The sequence below is a fragment of the Aureobasidium subglaciale genome, assembly GCF_000721755.1.
Source record: "Aureobasidium subglaciale EXF-2481 unplaced genomic scaffold scaffold_29, whole genome shotgun sequence".
In the NCBI taxonomy this organism is placed as follows: Eukaryota; Fungi; Ascomycota; class Dothideomycetes; order Dothideales; family Saccotheciaceae; genus Aureobasidium; species Aureobasidium subglaciale.
In genome coordinates, this window is record NW_013566966.1 from 1 (window position 1) to 16875 (window position 16875).

General features: G+C 50.7%; 6 protein-coding genes across 6 annotated transcripts; 5 read left to right on the top strand and 1 right to left on the bottom strand.

The window, feature by feature from the left end:
* Positions 1-388: 388 nt before the first annotated feature.
* Positions 389-1275, top strand: AUEXF2481DRAFT_463584 (uncharacterized protein). Its single transcript, XM_013484515.1, has 2 exons — positions 389-782; positions 831-1275. The coding sequence occupies exons 1-2, from the start codon at positions 535-537 to the stop codon at positions 1150-1152; spliced, it is 570 nt and encodes a 189-aa protein (XP_013339969.1). The 5' UTR covers positions 389-534; the 3' UTR covers positions 1153-1275.
* A 285-nt stretch (positions 1276-1560) lies between these two features.
* Positions 1561-2140, top strand: AUEXF2481DRAFT_8483 (uncharacterized protein; the record flags this gene model as incomplete). Its single annotated transcript, XM_013484441.1, has 2 exons — positions 1561-1778; positions 1834-2140. 2 exons carry the CDS (start codon positions 1561-1563, stop codon positions 2138-2140), a joined length of 525 nt encoding a protein of 174 aa, XP_013339895.1.
* Positions 2141-3055: 915 nt separating this feature from the next.
* AUEXF2481DRAFT_48258 (uncharacterized protein) lies at positions 3056-10737 on the bottom strand (the record flags this gene model as incomplete). Its single annotated transcript, XM_013484498.1, has 4 exons — positions 3056-3112; positions 3165-5528; positions 7699-10085; positions 10137-10737. 4 exons carry the CDS (start codon positions 10735-10737, stop codon positions 3056-3058), a joined length of 5409 nt encoding a protein of 1802 aa, XP_013339952.1.
* An 851-nt stretch (positions 10738-11588) lies between these two features.
* On the top strand, positions 11589-12775 carry AUEXF2481DRAFT_8486 (uncharacterized protein; the record flags this gene model as incomplete). Its single annotated transcript, XM_013484442.1, has 4 exons — positions 11589-11594; positions 11649-12250; positions 12303-12524; positions 12577-12775. The coding sequence occupies 4 exons, from the start codon at positions 11589-11591 to the stop codon at positions 12773-12775; spliced, it is 1029 nt and encodes a 342-aa protein (XP_013339896.1).
* Positions 12776-12838: 63 nt separating this feature from the next.
* On the top strand, positions 12839-13894 carry AUEXF2481DRAFT_463549 (uncharacterized protein). The gene has a single exon (XM_013484516.1). It carries the CDS (start codon positions 13149-13151, stop codon positions 13788-13790), a length of 642 nt encoding a protein of 213 aa, XP_013339970.1. The 5' UTR covers positions 12839-13148; the 3' UTR covers positions 13791-13894.
* An 879-nt stretch (positions 13895-14773) lies between these two features.
* AUEXF2481DRAFT_43999 (uncharacterized protein) lies at positions 14774-16057 on the top strand. Its single transcript, XM_013484476.1, has one exon. The coding sequence runs from the start codon at positions 14936-14938 to the stop codon at positions 15782-15784; it is 849 nt and encodes a 282-aa protein (XP_013339930.1). The 5' UTR covers positions 14774-14935; the 3' UTR covers positions 15785-16057.
* The last annotated feature ends 818 nt before the right edge of the window (positions 16058-16875 follow it).

Sequence of the window (16875 nt, forward strand, 5' to 3'; positions counted from 1 at the left end):
GGAGGAGGAGGAGGAGGAGGAGGAGGAGGAGGAGGAGGAGAGAGGGTTTGCTCAAAGAGGGAGAGAGGTGACGGCGATGGGGAGAAGACGAGGTGAGTGAACATTTCCCCAGCCATCAGACCTGTGATTCTTTTTTGGTTCTTTATGTTGTTGTGATGTATTTCTCGCGGGTAGTGGTCTTGAACTAACTTGGAACTGACATAGCTAGGGATAGCAGATGTCGCTTTCGACGATGCTCTTAAGGAAAGGAGTTGGCTCCAGAGATGAGACTCTGCGTTTTGATCCCGACCCTGCGTGCGTGATTGCCTCTGATAATGATCTGGAGCATCAACTATGTGAAAGGCTATTGAAGTGAACGCGCAAGGTCTTGACGGACGGGAGGGCAGGGGCTACTCCCAGATTTGGATATCACATGCCATTCTAGTTTCTGTTTTGAGGCAATCGCGACTTCCTGGCTTGGGCCTCCGGGTGACACCTCAATCTCTTGCTCTCCAAATTTCACCCTCCTCTTCTCAATTATGTCCTGCCATCACAATGTCAAAACGCCCTGGTATCGACGACATAGCTGGTGCTCCATCTCCAATCAAAAAGACCCGGCTGAATCTCGACGCTGGTATCTCAGAAGTCAAGAAGACCGCCACGACTCTGTTGGATGCTCTCAAGTCTCAAAAGTCTACACTCCAGTGGGGTCATACTATCCGCCGCGAGGAAATCATGCATCACATCGCCAAAGCCGAAGCTATGGTCACTTCTACTGCTGCTCTCGAGAAGAGCATCAAAACGTGGGCTGTACTATACCACGGTTGAGAAGCACAACTGACATCAGCTAGGGCAAACCATACCGTGGACGGCTTCATCAACGCTACGATCCTTGCTGAAGCCCAGCATTGGTTCGAGGTGTTTGAGAAACAGTCCCACAAGAGACGCGATCTGGGGGATGACTCAGGCAGTGATCTGTGTGATTGGATAGAGGTCAAGAGACGTGACATTGAGGAGGGAGTCGTCGATATCGTTTCTGAGAAGGTGCAAGGGGCGCTGAGCAAAGAGATACCTGCGAAGATCGGAGCAGAAACAAAGGCTGCCTTCAGGCTGGTCGTGAACCGCAACATGCTTGCCATCGTCGATGAAGTCATGGATGGAGCTCACACTTGATCGGAGGCAGGATGCTTCCACTTTTTTGCTAGTGATGGAAGGAAGGAAGAGTCATAACACCATAACGCGCTTGCTGCTTTGCGAATAGCTTTTGACTTCACTTTTGCAGGTAACTGCCTTCTCGGCTTTCTTGTCTGTTTCTGAATCGTGCCTTCCTCACGTCAGATCAACTCCATCATACGCTCTGACGGCACAACCAACTGTGACTTTTAACCTCTTCGTTTGTGGCCTTTACTTTACTCTATCTCGCCCTTTCCTTCACATCGACCTATCGGCACAATATATGTCTTCGACTACTAACGCGTCTGCCAATCTGCATTTAGTTCACGTCTTTACTCGAATCTCTCACACAATAACACGTTCCCTTCGACTATCGACCTTTTGAGCCCCTCCAATCGATCGATCACAATGTCGAAGCGCTCTGAATCCGATGCATCCACCGATGAGTCCAACAAGAGACCTCGCCTCGATATCAATGAGCAGATCAAGCGTGCTGGCATCCTCGCAACTCAGCTACGCGACGCCGCTACATCTAGCGGTGAGGATACCAAGGCTTCTGTTGCTAGTGAGATCGCCAGCGACGAACTGATATGCATCTTCGAGAGTGTGCAGGAAAAGACTGCTGGGTATGTACTTGGATCTCGTCAAAGCAGTCTACAAGGAACTAATTTTTTTGATTAGCACTTCCAGAATCGTCGATAGTCTTATCGCTGCTCAAATCAAGGCCAAAATTCGCGATATGTGGAAACTTCTCCGTCGCGCAAACGGTGGAACGCAACCTCTTGGGGTCGAGATTGAAGAGCACCTGACATCGGACTGGTCAGGGTTCTTCTGGGATGAGATCTTCCGGTTCGTCAAGGAGAGAATGAAGAATGCCACTTCGGAAGACCGTGCGACACAGATCAAAAATCTGGTGCGGATAGCTGTGCGCGAGAGACTCCTGGAGGGTGTTGGAAAGAAGTTCGATGGCATCACCCAGAATTTCTAGTTCTAGTTGGGTTCGATTCTCCATCAAGAAAACCAACTCATGGAGTGGATAGATTTCGAGATGCACGAGCAACTTTCGAGCAGAAACGACGACTAGGTAGAGCACATAGCTTCCATTTTCAGTGGATACAGATGCTAAATTAAAAGTCAGCCTACACCATTGAACCATGTTCACATCAGTAAATCACAACCTTTAGCATATGTTCCTTCCAAAGACCATCATAAACTTGTATGGTTACGACGGCAAATGACCCCGGTCCCACAAGAAAGACGGTCCAGACAGCTTCACTACATTCAATCGATCCCTGTCTGAGGCTACTGTTTTGATTTTTCTGATCAGCATCTCATCTCGTGTCTTGAGTATTCGGATACCTCTACACATTGGATTGCATAGACGCATTTATATCCCAGATCATGATGCGAGAAAATCAGCATTTTCCCGTCTCTACCCCATCAAGCAACCAAATCTCTCTAAATATCTTGCATCTTTACAGCCGGTGTTCTTGGATACACTGCATCTCCAAAAACCAGTAGTACGTCGGTATGCGATGAATGAGAATACAGAAAATACAGAAGACGAAAAAAGACGATGAAAACAAATTGAAATGACTTCTCTATATACAAGAAAAATAAAAAAAAATGGGTATATACATAAAATGACGTAACGCATAACACGCGTAAAGGGCAGTCCAGCTGCTCAATAATACGTGAGACTGACAGATTTTGACGAACAGTGATGATTTAGATCCAACTGAACGTAAAAAGAGTCACTTTCCCTCAATATGAAATTTGAGGTGAGGTTTAGTTGATTGTATACAAAAAGAAAAAGTCCGCCAAAATCGCTTTCCAGCCAATAATCTACAGTGAAAAACGCCAATTATCCCATTTTTAGTTTGTAATGCAAGGTGTTTCCTGATTACGAGGCCATGACGAGGGCCAAAAGAGCCATGCGGACGAACATGCCGTACTTCATCTGTGAAAATTGTCAGTAAATGTGTTGGGTAGTGGGAAGTTGCAAAACTTACCTGTCTGAAGTAAGCAGCTCTGGGGTCGTTGTCGACCTCAGGGCTGAGCTCCAAGTTTCGAGGAAGAGGGTGCATGACGATCATGTTCTTCTTGGCATGCTTGAGAGTGGCGGCGCTGACCACGAGACCGTCCTTGACCTGCTCGTAAACGGACAGGTCCTCGAAACGCTCCTTCTGCACACGGGTGCAGTAGATGACGTCGGATTGAGCGACGATCTCGGTGGTCAACTCGTGAGACTCGACACCAAGCTGGCCGCGGCCTTGAAGGGCGCTGCGGACCTTCTCGGGGAGTTCGATCTGCTTGGGGGCGACGAGGTTGATGGTGCAGTTGTAATGCTTGAGGAGCTCGCAAAGGGAGTGGACGGTGCGGCCGTACTTGAGGTCACCGACGAAGGTGATGGTGAGACCGTTGGCGGTACCGAGCTCCTCACGAATGGTGAAGAGGTCGAGGAAAGCCTGGGTAGGGTGCTCGCGCGAACCGTTTCCAGCGTTGATGATAGGGTGGTCGGCGGCGTCGGCGGCAATTTCGGCGCTGTCGTCGCTGGGGTGGCGGAGAACGATAGCATCACCGTACTGGTCAAGAGTCCGGATGGTGTCCGACAGGGTCTCGCCCTTCTTAGTGCTCGAGTGGGATTCGTTGATCATGATGCACTGGCCACCAAGACGCTTCATAGCAGCATCGAAGGATGATGAAGTGCGGGTGGAAGGCTCGTAGAACATCAAGCACAGGAGCTTGTTCTTCAGGATGTCCAGGACACCGTCACGCTCGACACCAAGACGCATCTCCGAAGCGACAGTCATAAGAAGATGAAGCTCTTTTCTTGTGAACTGGTTGACGGAGGTGATATCTCTGCCCTTGAGAGGAGAGTTGTGAAGAAGCTCTTGGAGGGTAGGAGTCTTCTTAGCAACAGGTTCCTCAAGAGAGGTCGAAGGGTGGTCAGCGAAGGTCTGGTAGTCGACGCTGCTGATTTCCATTGCGTAATTACGAGCAATGGCCTCAATCAGAATCTTGGCGTTCTTGACGTTGGTGACCAGAGGGGTCTGGTAGTCGACGGCCATTCTGCGGGTGCGGTAACCCTTGGACATGTAGTTGGCAGGACGACGGAAGCGGTTGCTTGAAGGCAAGTTAATGTACAAGTCGATCAAGTTGTTGGCAAGAGCGTGGGTCAGAGAGTACTCGGTTCTCTGCTCGTCGTCCTGGAGAGCTTCCAAGAACTTGCAAGGAACGCCGTGCTCCTCAAGGAAGTCAGCGGTACCAGCGGTAGCGTAGAGGCTGTAGCCGAGCTTGTGGAGCTTCTCGATGGAAGGCAACAACTCCTGCTTGTCCTTGTAGGCACCAATGGACAGGAGGATGTTCTTCTTGGGCAGACGGAAGCCAGTTGCAACGAGAGCCTTCATATAAGCCTCGTACTTGGTGCGACCGAAACAAGCGACCTCACCAGTAGAGGCCATCTCAACACCGGTGACGGGATCGGCACCGGAGAGACGCGAGAAGGAAAATTGAGGAACCTTGACACCAATATAGTCGGCGGGCATGGTGACAGGGGGGTACTCCTGAAGGGGGAGACCAGTCATGGCCTTGGTGGCCAACTCGATCAAATCAACACCAGTGACCTTGGAAACGAAGGGGAAGGATCTTGAGGCTCTGACGTTGCACTCAATGACCTTGATATCGTTATCCTTGGCGATGAACTGGATGTTGTAAGGACCAGTGATGTTGAGTGCCTCACCAATCTTCTTGGTGGCCTCCTCAATACGTCTGACGGTCTCGGCATCCAAGTCCTGAGGGGGCTGGATGAGAGTGGCGTCACCGGAGTGGACACCAGCGTTCTCGACGTGCTCGGAGATGAAGTGACCAATCATGGTACCGTTACGGGCAACAGCGTCCATCTCAATCTCCTTGGCACCCTCGATGTACTTGGTGATGACAACGGGGTGATCCTTGGAAACCTCAGCGGCCTGGTTAAGGTAGTTGGCAAGGTCGTGCTCCGAGTAAACGGTGTTCATAGCAGCTCCTGAAAGAACGTATGAGGGGCGAACAAGCACGGGGTAGGTGACAGCATCACAGAACTTTCTGGCCTCCTCAATGCTAGTCAACTCCTTCCACTGAGGCTGATCGACACCAATTCTGTCGAGCATACGCGAAAACTTGTATCTGTTCTCGGCGGAGTCAATCATCTCGGGAGAGGTACCAAGAATCTTGACGTTGAGTCTGTGCAAAGGCAGAGAAATGTTGTTGGGAGTCTGACCACCCATGGAGAGGATGACACCACTAGAGTTCTCGAGCTGGTAGATATCGAGGACGGTTTCGAGAGTGATGTTCTCGAAGTACAAACGGTCGGCTTCGTCGTAATCAGTGGATACCTGGTAAATGTTAGCTGGGTTTACATAGAGGAAGGGTAGAGCCAATGGGTCGGTCTGGCAAGTCAATTCACGCGGCGATGTTGTTCCGGACGACGTCCAAACAACATCTCACTGATGAAATGATCTCACAAGTCGAATCTACTGAGCCTACAGGGGTGTACGTGCTGTTTCAGGGTTGTACGTGAAGGAAGTTAGCCAAGGTGTTCAAAAAGTTAAACAGTACAAAAGTTATTCATGTTAGTTACGAAGAAGTCTTGTGAAAGCCAGAGTAGCCGTGCAGGATAAGCCATCACTGTTCCTCACCCATGAGGAAGCAAGAAAAGAAAGACATGTCCAAGAAAGCCATGAGGGAAGAGAAACATAAGCCACCAGGCAAGAAATGTCCCGGAAGATTGAACCCCCAGAGGAACGGAGCTTCCGTTGAGTTGAACGTCGTCCAACGAGTCACTCGTTGAGCGGACAGTGTCTCAAGGCGGAGTGATTGCGTAGTTGTAAATCAAGTAGCAGCAGCGGCGGCAGTGTCGGCGGCAATTGCAGCGAGACGAGCAGTGGTGGCAGCGAGACGAGCAGCAACAACAACGTCGTTGTGATCCTGAGACTTGAGATGCTTGGTGAAGACATTCTTGCTACCGAATCCTCTTTTGCAAAGACGGCAATGGACAACAGGCGTACCGTTGGCCATGTTCTTGTGAGAATCCTTGGTCTTGTGTGTTTTGAGCAAGTAGGCGGTAGTGAAGGCCTCACTGCAGTCGTCGCAATAGAACCTCTTTGCCTCGAGGTCACGCTTGTGGCGAGCACGCTCAACCTCCATCTCACGGCCAGGGTTGGCGGCCCTGGACTTCATCTTGCGAGCGATGGAGGCGGTGATGTATGCGTCGTAGTCGGTCTCCATCTTCATGTGATGCCAGTGACTGTTGCCGATATTGTGAATCTGCTTGGCTTTGACCTTCATGTTGGCGGCGTGCTCGACAAGTTGTTCCTGGGTGAGGTTGTACTCGCTACGTATACCTTCGTAGAACGCAGAGTGGCTGGAGAGACTATCCCAAGCTAAGCCTTGCCAGTCCCAAAGACACGTGAAGCCCATGCCATAGTCTGACATGTAGGCCTTCATTGTCCAGAAGAGGTAGCAGAAGGTGGCCTCCACGGCTACAAATAGCAGGCGGGCAAGAGGAATATCAGCAGAACCGGGAATAGGAGCGCCACACATCTTGCCGACGTGAGTGATGATGTAGCCTTCCTCGAGAGACTTCTCGACATTGATAGGCAACAGAGTGAACGTGTAGTAGTGTTTGACGCGAGACGGTGCACCATACCTGGCAGCAGTGGCAGATCCAATCTGCACTCTGGGCTTGCAGTTGAGCTTCTCCATGGTGACGGCGTAGATAGCCCACTCATCGTCGAAGTCTGTAGGCAATGACTTGAAGAATTGGATGTCGTCTGGTCTGTCACCTTCCATGAAAGCCTTGAGGGAAGGAGGGAACGAGAGCCGAGTCTCGACTGCGATGTTCTGGATGATGGAAGGTGAAGTGAAGAACATGTTGAAGTAGTCGTTTTTGGCGTGGGTTGGTTGGTTGGAAAGACACAGCCAGACCTTCTCGAGGACCAAGTCATGGAGTGACTCGTTGAACGGAGCTTCTGTTGGCTGAACAGTGTCCATCTTGCAGGCTTCGAAGGACGTAGTAGGAAGAGGCTGAGGGTAGTGAACGACGTCCGAATGAGTGAAGACGGGATAGTAGTGTTGATGCAGAAGTAACGTTGATGCAGAGGTAACGTTGATGCAGAGGTGATGCAAGATACTGCTGACGAAAAGGTAGGAGTGTTGATGGTGAAGAGAGGGAATGTGGGAGCAAGAAGAGTGTCAAGCGTCTCCGCTTCGCATGTGAACGCATGAGGAAGCTGCCAGCCAGGCAGCAGCGAAGAAACGCGCATCATCGCGAGTCGCGTTGATGGAGGCAGGTGGGGTGGTGGTATGCACCTTCCCAAAGCAAGATTGGAGGGGCAGAATTCCAGTCCAGGTCCAGGGCTTCCAGAATCACGTGACTTTCACAAGACTGCTTCGCAAAAAAATCGCAAACAAAAAGAAAAATTTACTTACATTGACCATCACAGTGCGGAAATTGTTTTCGCGCAAGGTGCGAACGGCACGAACCGAACACCAATCGAACTCAACGGATGAACCGATACGGTAGACACCGGATCCGAGAACCATGACACCATTGTCATTAAATTCGACATCACTCTCGGTACCATTGTATGTCGTGTAGAGATAATTCGTGTGGCAAGGGAACTCGCCTGCGACTGTGTCGATCTGCTTTACAACAGGCATAATGTCGTATTCGAGTCTGTGCTTGCGGACGGTTTGCTCGTTGGTGGACCAGAAGATACTAAGTTGCTTGTCCGAGAATCCGAGCTCCTTGGCCTGTCTGAAGAGCGACGAGGGAACTTCGCCAACCTGCTTGGTGCTCATAAGCTTGCCGAACTCGCTGAGGCCCTTGAGCTTGCTCAAGAACCACTTGTCGATCTTTGTCAACTCCCAGATCTTGTCGACAGTGTAACCAGAGTGCATAGCGTTGGCAATGGCGAACATTCTCTGGTCAGAAGGAGTCTGAAGCTCTTGGTCGATGGACATGAGGGCGCTGGTCTCCTGGAAGCCGAGGTTGCTAACATCGACGGCACGAATAGCCTTCTGAATAGCTTCTTCGAATGTTCTACCGATACTCATGACTTCACCGACACTCTTCATAGCAGAGCCGAGGAGAGTGGAGACGCGAGTGAACTTCTTCAGATCCCAACGAGGGATCTTGACAACGACGTAATCAAGAGAAGGCTCGAAGCAGGCACAGGTGACCTTGGTGACAGTGTTCTTGATCTCGTTCAGTGGGATACCAAGACCAAGCTTGGCAGCAACGAAAGCCAGAGGGTAACCAGTGGCCTTAGAGGCAAGAGCGGACGAACGCGAGAGACGAGCGTTGACCTCAATGATACAGTACTCTCTCGAGTCAGGGTTGAGAGCGTATTGAATGTTACACTCACCGACGACACCGAGATGACGAATGACGTTGACGGCTGTGCGTCTGAGCATCATGAAGTCCTTATCGGACAGAGTCTGCGAAGGGGCAACGACAATAGAGTCACCGGTGTGGATACCCAGAGGATCGAAGTTCTCCATGTTACAGACAGTGATGCAGTTGTCCTGGCAATCACGGACGACTTCGTACTCAATTTCCTTCCAGCCCTTCATGCTGCGCTCGATGAGAACCTGGGGACTGGCAGCGAAAGCCTTGTTGCAGAGATCGATCAACTCTTTCTCATTGTCGGCGAAACCACTGCCCAGACCACCAAGAGCATAGGCAGCACGGATGATCAGAGGGAAGCCGATTTGCTTTCCGGCGGCAACAGCCTCCTCCATGTTGTTGGCGGAAGCGGACATGGCGCACTTCTCGCCAATAGACTCCATGGCACGAGCGAAGAGCTCACGGTCCTCAGTGGTGATGACGGTGTCGATCTGGGTACCAAGAACCTTGACACCGAGACTCTCGAACTCGTCCTTCAGTTGAATACCAACGGACAGAGCAGTCTGACCACCGAAAGTACAGTAGATGCCGTCAGGCTTCTCCTGCTTGATGACCTTGCGGACGAAGTCGGCGTTGACAGGAAGGAAGTAGACCTTATCGGCCAGACCCTTGGAAGTCTGGATGGTGGCGATGTTGGGGTTGATCAAGATGGTGTAGATACCCTCCTCCTTAAGGGCCTTGATAGCCTGGGAACCAGAGTAATCAAATTCACCAGCCTGGCCGATGGAGAGACCACCACTACCAAGAACAAGAACCTTCTTGACGGTCACTCTGGGGTTAGCCTTCTGGTTCTCAGCAAGATCACCGCCGGGGAACTTGATAGACTGGTGCATTATGCTGGGGTCCTCAATGGTCTTCTGAACGGCATCCAGGAAAACATCGAAGAGGAATTCGGTGTCCTGGGGACCAGGAGCACTCTCGGGGTGGAATTGGACACTGAAGTAAGGTCTGCTAACGTGTCTGATGCCCTCGTTGGAGCCATCGTTGGCATTGACAAACAGTTCTGACCAGTCTTGAGTGAGGGTGCGCGAGTCGACCGCGTAACCGTGGTTTTGTGATGTGATATAGCACTTTCCGGAGATCAAGTTGGTGCAGGGAATGTTGTGGCCTCTGTTACCGTACTTCATCTTGACAGTCTCGGCGCCCGAAGCGCGAGCGAGAAGCTGGTGTCCCAAACAGATACCGAAGATGGGAACTCTGGCCTCACGGATGTTGGCTTGGATGTTCTTGACAGTCTTCTCCATCAATGCTGGGTCACCGGGACCGTTGGAGATGAAAAGACCATCGTATTCCTTGCCGGCCAATGAAGGGAAGTCGTAGTCCCAAGGGACGACCTGAACCTCGACACCACGCTTGACGAGGCATCTAAGCTGGTTGTACTTGAGACCAACGTCGACGCAGACAATACGGATAGGTCTGCCTGAGGGGTGCTTCAAGGCGTTCGATGGGTCGGGAGAGTAGATTTTGGGTTCCTTGATCGAAACTAGACCATGTCAGAAGCAGCTTCACAAGTAATGCTGTCGGGTAGTCTTACCAACTGCGACCAAGTTCTCGCTATTAGGGTTGGACCACTCGACCTCCTCGAACTCGGGCTTCTCCTCAGACTCGCCGTTGCTTAGAGTGATACCGTTGGTGATGGGGGCAGCGGCGTGCGAGCCAGACTTTTGCAGTCTCATGCGGCCGAGCATGCTACCCTTCTCGCGAATGATCTTGGTGAGGGCGCGGGTGTCGACGCCGCAGAGGGCGGGCACACCTTGCTCCTTCAGCCATTTGCCCAATGAAGAGGTGGCCAGGTAATGCGAGTAGTCTTCGCCGCAGTACGAAGCAACGATCAAACCAGCGACGTGAATCTGGGAGGCCTCGAAGTGGGCAGGGAGGTCCTTCAAGAGAGGATCCAATTCGTTTCTGTCAGGCACACCGTAGTTGCCGACGAGAGGGTATGTGAGGACCAGGATCTGGCCTTTGTATGAGGGGTCGGTGATGGACTCCTCGTAACCGACCATGCCAGTCGAGAAGACCAGCTCGCCAGCTACACTCTTCTCAGCACCAAAGGATTTGCCCTCGGCGAGACGGACACATTCCGTGCCTTCTCTTGCCTCAAGAGCGATAAGTTTATCTCCAGTGTGGCCAGCCATTGTGCAAGACGAGGCCAGTTTGAACTGATGACACAAGGAGGAGGAAGTTCGAAGCGGAATAATGGGAAAAAATTGTCTCCAGATGCCAAGACCCCGCGCTGAAGGAACGTGCGCGCAGTGCGTCAGAGGTTGTGGTCAATGTTTTGTCTGGTATTGGTAGAAAGACGGGGAAGTTGTTGTCCAGAGGTGAGCCGGGAGACTCTACAGAGGTTTGAGAGAGTGTGAAAAGGAAGGGAAAGGTATGTGAAATGCTGCGATTGTTGTCCGGGTTCTCGTTCACTTCTACTCGAGCAGCTTCACCGATCTGAGGTGCACAAACTATGCAAAAACTTTTTCACCCAAGTGGTCGCCGAGTCAGGCCGTTGGCACAAGCAAATCAATTTGTTGAGTGCGGTATCGCTAAGCTACAATCTAGAAGCTCTGTCTACGAGCAAGAGCTTCCTTTGTCTACAATCATTTACCCGAAGAGACACATGTAGAGAGCAGATGCTCTTGAAGCAAGATCTCTGTGTTGACCATTTTTACGAACCCGTGAAGACGGTTCCTGCGGCCGTGCGGGAGTGCGGGAAGATCAAGCTGCAGGACAGCCGAGAATTGATGACTAATTAGTGGCACTTGTGATACATTAGCCAAGATTAATGGTAATTAATCGGATCATTCGGTCATGACTTCGCTCACAGCTTTCGATGACGAGCTTAGCTTGTCAGCAGCTTACGAGCTACACTCGAGCTCTCTTCGCGCCGTAGACGCGATAAATAACTCTGCATTGCTCACAATCAAACCGCATGTTCTCTTTGCTCAGACGGTCTCAACTGATTAATTCACATCTGACACCCATACGTTTCCGTACAATGGCAGTCAGTGATGCAAGGCTTCATTCTGTCTGACACGGCATACTGACATCAAAACAGACTCAAGAGAAGAAAGATATTCTCAACTGGGTCGACCCCAAGGACAAGTCTGGAGAATTCAAAAGACAACAATCTGTTTTCCGTGACTTCATCAAGAACGAGCCCGGTGCTGAATTTCCGGCCGAGAAAGGCAGATACCACCTCTATGTATCATATGCCTGCCCTTGGGCTCACCGTGCATTGATTGTACGCAAGCTCAAGGGTCTCGAAGACATCATCTCCTACACATCGGTCCACTGGGAGATGCTTGAGAAGGGTTGGCGTTTCCCAAAGTCTGGTGAAGAGGTTCCTGGTGAGAACACCACACCGGACCCTTTGCACGATGATTACACTCACCTGAGCGACATCTACTTCGAGAACAACAAGGACTATGAAGGTCGCTACACTGTGCCCACTCTCTACGACAAGAAGCAAAAGCGCATTGTCAACAATGAGAGCAGTGAGATCATTAGAATGATGTACCACACCTTTGACGATCTCCTTCCTGAGAAGTTCAAGAACGTCGATCTTCTGCCTTCCGACCTCGAGAAGCGTATTGAAGAGACCAACGAGTGGACTTACAACGAAATCAACAACGGTGTCTACAAGTCTGGCTTCGCAACGTAAGCGCATGGGACACGCGTACAAGACTTGAACATCGCTAACTCTTCTCAGTACTCAAGAAGCTTACGAGAAGAATGTCAAAACTCTTTTCAAGGCACTCGATCGCGCAGAGGAGGATCTTGCCAAGTCTGGTGGTCCATTCTATCTGGGTGACAAACTGACCGAGCTCGACGTTCGCCTCTACACGACCATCATCCGATTTGATGCCGTCTATGTTCAGCACTTCAAGTGCAATATTCGTGACATCCGCAGTGGATACCCACACCTGCACAAGTAAGTTCCACCTGCCATTGACACGCGTCGACTATTCTAACCTGATCTCAAGGTGGATGCGCAATTTGTACTGGAACAACGACGCCTTCAAGAGTACCACCGAGTTTACTCACATCAAGAACCACTACACGAAGAGCCACAAGCAGATCAACCCGTTCTCGATCACTCCAGTTGGTCCAGTTCCCGACATCCTACCTCTCGATCAGGATGTACCCGCTGTCGCTGCCGCCGTACGTACGACGAAGCAGTAGATTGTTATTCAGTGGAGGCTTCAATACTGTTGTACGCTAGTAGTCTGTACGAGGTCCAGCTCTAAGCATGGAATAATTCATAGTCTACGAGTCAGCACCGTCGTGATCTACGATCCTCACAGCCACTTTACCGTTGTGTCTTTCTTCTGTCAGTCCCAGCCTTGTGCAACGTTAGATCGGACTCGAAAACAAGGCAGATAAGATTCTGGCCAGGTCTACTCTGGAAAGCACTGCTCTGGAAAGCTTTGCTTGATATTTGCGGGGTGCCGCTCTCGCCCGATAATACGTTGAACTATTAAGGCACGATGGCAGTCGCAGTGTTCTCTTTGGCTGTCTGCAATTCACCTCGTAGTGTTTCACCGTCGTGCCGCAGATGCTTATTTATTGTAATGTGCAAGCGAAGCCGGAAAACAGGAAAGTGAGTCGGTTTTCCGCACTGGATAATATTACCGTTTCTCGATGTTACATATTCCATCAGCCTTATCCACAACCACGAGTCTCGGCTGCGAATTTGTCTCGGAACTTTCGAGTAAACATGCAGTTCATCTCGGAGTGCGCTGCGAGAACAGCCGCGCATCAAATACTCGAGCAGAAGCGTGTCATGACGAAGGGTTTGCAGGAAAAGGTTAATTTTATACTTCAAAGCAGACTCCGTGGACGCTCTAGACCTTTGCGCTGCTGCCAAGGCATGGTAGCCAGGCTCGTGGTCAGAGAGAATAGTTCGCCGATCGAGAAATACTCCGCTCCGAAGAGAGCGAAGACCATGAGGTCGCTTCATGCCGAAAGAGAACTGCCGAATTCATGTTCTCGCTGCGAACGTCCTCAGCAGGATGCCTTCGGTCTTCAGCTGGCGGAGTCGTTGAGCGCCTGCGACCCACTTGGGATGCGCAGGTCGGTTCCCTCAAAGGGGCACCTCCAGCTCGTCGCGTACCTTCAGGTCACTTGGCCTGTACTATGCACACCGTGCCTGGTCCTACGCAAAGTCTCGAGGACTTGGAGACGTAGAGATTTGTGATGCAAGAGATCTGCCACCATCGACGGTAGCGGGCCGGCGAGCATTTGGAGATCGACGGGATTTGGATCTTGAATCCGGCACTCATAAAAGATCTAGGTGGCTCTGCAGTCCTTTTGGACCAACGTTGTGCATAGAGAGTCTCCAAGCATCATCATGGGCGTAGTAGATCGGCGATGAGATCCCTGAGACACGTTCAGGCCCAAACCTATGCGAAGGCTCTGCCGACTCGACGGTGCTCAGGGCAAGCCACGCGGGCTTTCCGATAAAGTCAGAGATGGGAAACCTGCGTCCAAGTTGTCACGGTTGCAAAAAGACGTTTCGGCTGGCTTTCCGAAGAGAAATCTGATTGGCCGGGACGACAGCACTCTCTCCAACGTCGCGCCAGACATGCTTCCGGTTCACAGGGACGGGCAAGATTTCACGTGGCCCCGCCAATCTGTCAGCGCAGGCCTAGACCAGTGGCTTGCGTAGTAAATAATATCGTGACAAAATCGCACCAACTCAAGCCCTTTGCACAAGATGCACCGGCGAATCCGGTTAGAAAAGCGCCTCTTCTTATTCTGGCGTCAACCATTGACCGCATCTGTGCCGTAGAGTAGGTTTTGGCGCATACGGATCGCGCAAATGGCAGTGGCTTTTTTCTGCTCTGCTGAGATTGCGGCGCACGCGATGCACTCTTGCGTAACGCGTCTGAACTGCCTGTGGACCCCGTGAATGCAGGGGCACAAGATACCTTTGACGTGTAGATGAGTAGATGAGTAGATGAGATCTCGACGGGATCAGCTCAGTCAACTCAGGTAAGTTTCGACAGTACCTCATAATCCAGGTCCCCAGGCCATGGGATTTGCATTCGGACGCAAGTCCACCGACGTGCACCCGTTTGCACCAATGACCGAACAGTCGCAACGACTAAACATTGACGTACTTCCAAAAGAGCTTAGAGTTTACTAGGTCCATGTCTCTACCCCCTGAACGGAGCCCTGCAGAAGCTTATTGTCGACAGCGCTGGTCACTGCTAAAATTGGTCAATACATTTACTCGACCCTGGATACATATATCTCACATCGTCTTCTTGCTATCGAGATCCGGTTTTCGTTCATCATCACACCAACACAGACTTCACCTTCTACATCCAGAACATCAATATGAACTTTGTATACTCCAACACCATGGGTTCCTTCCCTCAACAAGCGTTCTACACATCTGCCATGACCAACAATCAATGGCTACTTCAACAACCAAAGGACTCGGGCTATGCCAGTGATGACCATGACCTTTTCGAGAAGGCCTTCGAGTCACAACTACCCACCATCCACCAAGTTTCATCACACCACATGCAACAGCAACAACAACAAACGCCCATGTCTGCCTTTTCAGATTCATCAGCATCAGAATCATCAAGCAATGTTAGCCAGAGCAGTCCTTTCGAGTATGCAGATTCATTATGCACACCGACAACCTACGAAGCTCGTTGGAACCCATATGAGAGCCTCGACATGAGTGTCAAGAAGCTTTCTATCGATGCTGGCATTACATCCATGACCGGCTACTGCGATATCGACTCTATGCTCACAGCTGCCTACCACAACACCAGTGCTTCTCAACCCAAACGCTTCAGTGCCTTCTCTCAATCATCTCCTCGTTCATCTACCTTCAACCAACAATCTTACCCTCAACAAGAAGAGTCTCCTCTGGAAGCACCTCCTTCGCCAGCACTTGGTCGTCCTCGTGGCCGTGTTCCTCACACTGCTGTCGAGCAACGCTACCGTGCAAACCTCAATGACAACTTCACTCGTCTGCGCAATGCAGTACCCGAGATTGCAACTCTGCAACCCGCAAGAAGCGGACAACCTCCCAAACCATCAAAGGCCGAGGTCCTCGCCGCAGCTGCCGAGTACATCAGACAACTCGAGGAAGAGAACGAGGCACTCAGAGAGAGCATGATGAACGCCGCTGCCGGTGAACTCAGAAGAAAGAGAGCCAAGACTGGTTAAACGATCTTCACTTCTTACTTTGTAACGAATGACTCTTTGTACTATGGAATGTGTTTTAATGTATATAATCAAAGTTGGTGTGCGGGTGAGAAAGGCTTTGATAGTCTTGACTGGCGCTGGCACAAGGTGTTTTTTGGAAATGATCTTGGTTTTACTCTATTCTTCTCTGTCGATATACCCGCTCGGTCTCCTCAAAATACGAACCTTTTCTGACTTAACCATACCAAAACTCTTCTTCCCTCACTCTCGACTTGCATCTTTTGACGATGATTGTCTCCACAAGCAAAACTCTCGCCCTTGTCTCGAGCTCGGCCGAGGATTTTGCCGAACTCTGCCGTCATCGGTATAAGGTTGCAAACGGGGACTTTTCTGTCTCACACGCTTCGTTGCTTCGGTAGCCAGACTCCGAATTCCTTGTTTCCAAGTTTCCGAGTCGATGAAACTGTTGTCGGTAACAAGAAAAAAGCAAGAGCATGAGGAAGGCGTGATAAATTTCTCGACTGTTCTTTCCTTTTCCTCTATGGTACGGTAAATCCTTCCTGAGGTGTCTATGATCTCTGTACCCGTTGATCGAGTGTTCGGCTGGATCTCATGGTTCGTTCGTCGATGGACCTGCTTCTTCTGGACATCGTTCATTGGGCAATCGTTCTCTTTGCGTTCCTGGTGCCTGGTTCCTGGATCGCGCCTTTTTTTCTCGCTGCCTCAGTATGGGGAACATGTCATGGAAAAAGGTCTAGACCGTTTTTTTTTTTTCGCACGATCGATCCTTCTACTTTGACGTACGCGATATCAATCCTACCATACTATTGTGTACAGTCCATCCTTCAGTAGTGTCTCTTCTTTGGAAAGTACGGCCGTAGGTTTTTTCTGCGTTGATGAATATCGTTCGAGAATGGAAGGTGCGGATGTCCTCGGACGATCCTTCAAGCCTCGGTCGTTTCTCTCATCCTCGAACGTTCCTTCCATCCTTCATGACTCAAGATCATCTGACGATATCGTGGACGTTTGCTACAAGTCTTGAACGGAAGTCTTGCAATCCTATGGCGTCTCAATCCTATGGCATCTGTATGCATGTCTGGCAAGTCTGGAAG

Excerpts from the sequence above, each read along its gene's own strand:
- AUEXF2481DRAFT_463549 (XM_013484516.1), top strand. The coding sequence starts at position 13,149 with ATGCTTATTTATTGTAATGTGCAAGCGAAGCCGGAAAACAGGAAAGTG.
- AUEXF2481DRAFT_43999 (XM_013484476.1), top strand. The coding sequence starts at position 14,936 with ATGAACTTTGTATACTCCAACACCATGGGTTCCTTCCCTCAACAAGCG.
- AUEXF2481DRAFT_463584 (XM_013484515.1), top strand. The coding sequence starts at position 535 with ATGTCAAAACGCCCTGGTATCGACGACATAGCTGGTGCTCCATCTCCA. Across the intron at positions 783-830 it reads CTCGAGAAGAGCATCAAAAC|GGCAAACCATACCGTGGACG; the intron begins GTGGGCTGTACT and ends GACATCAGCTAG.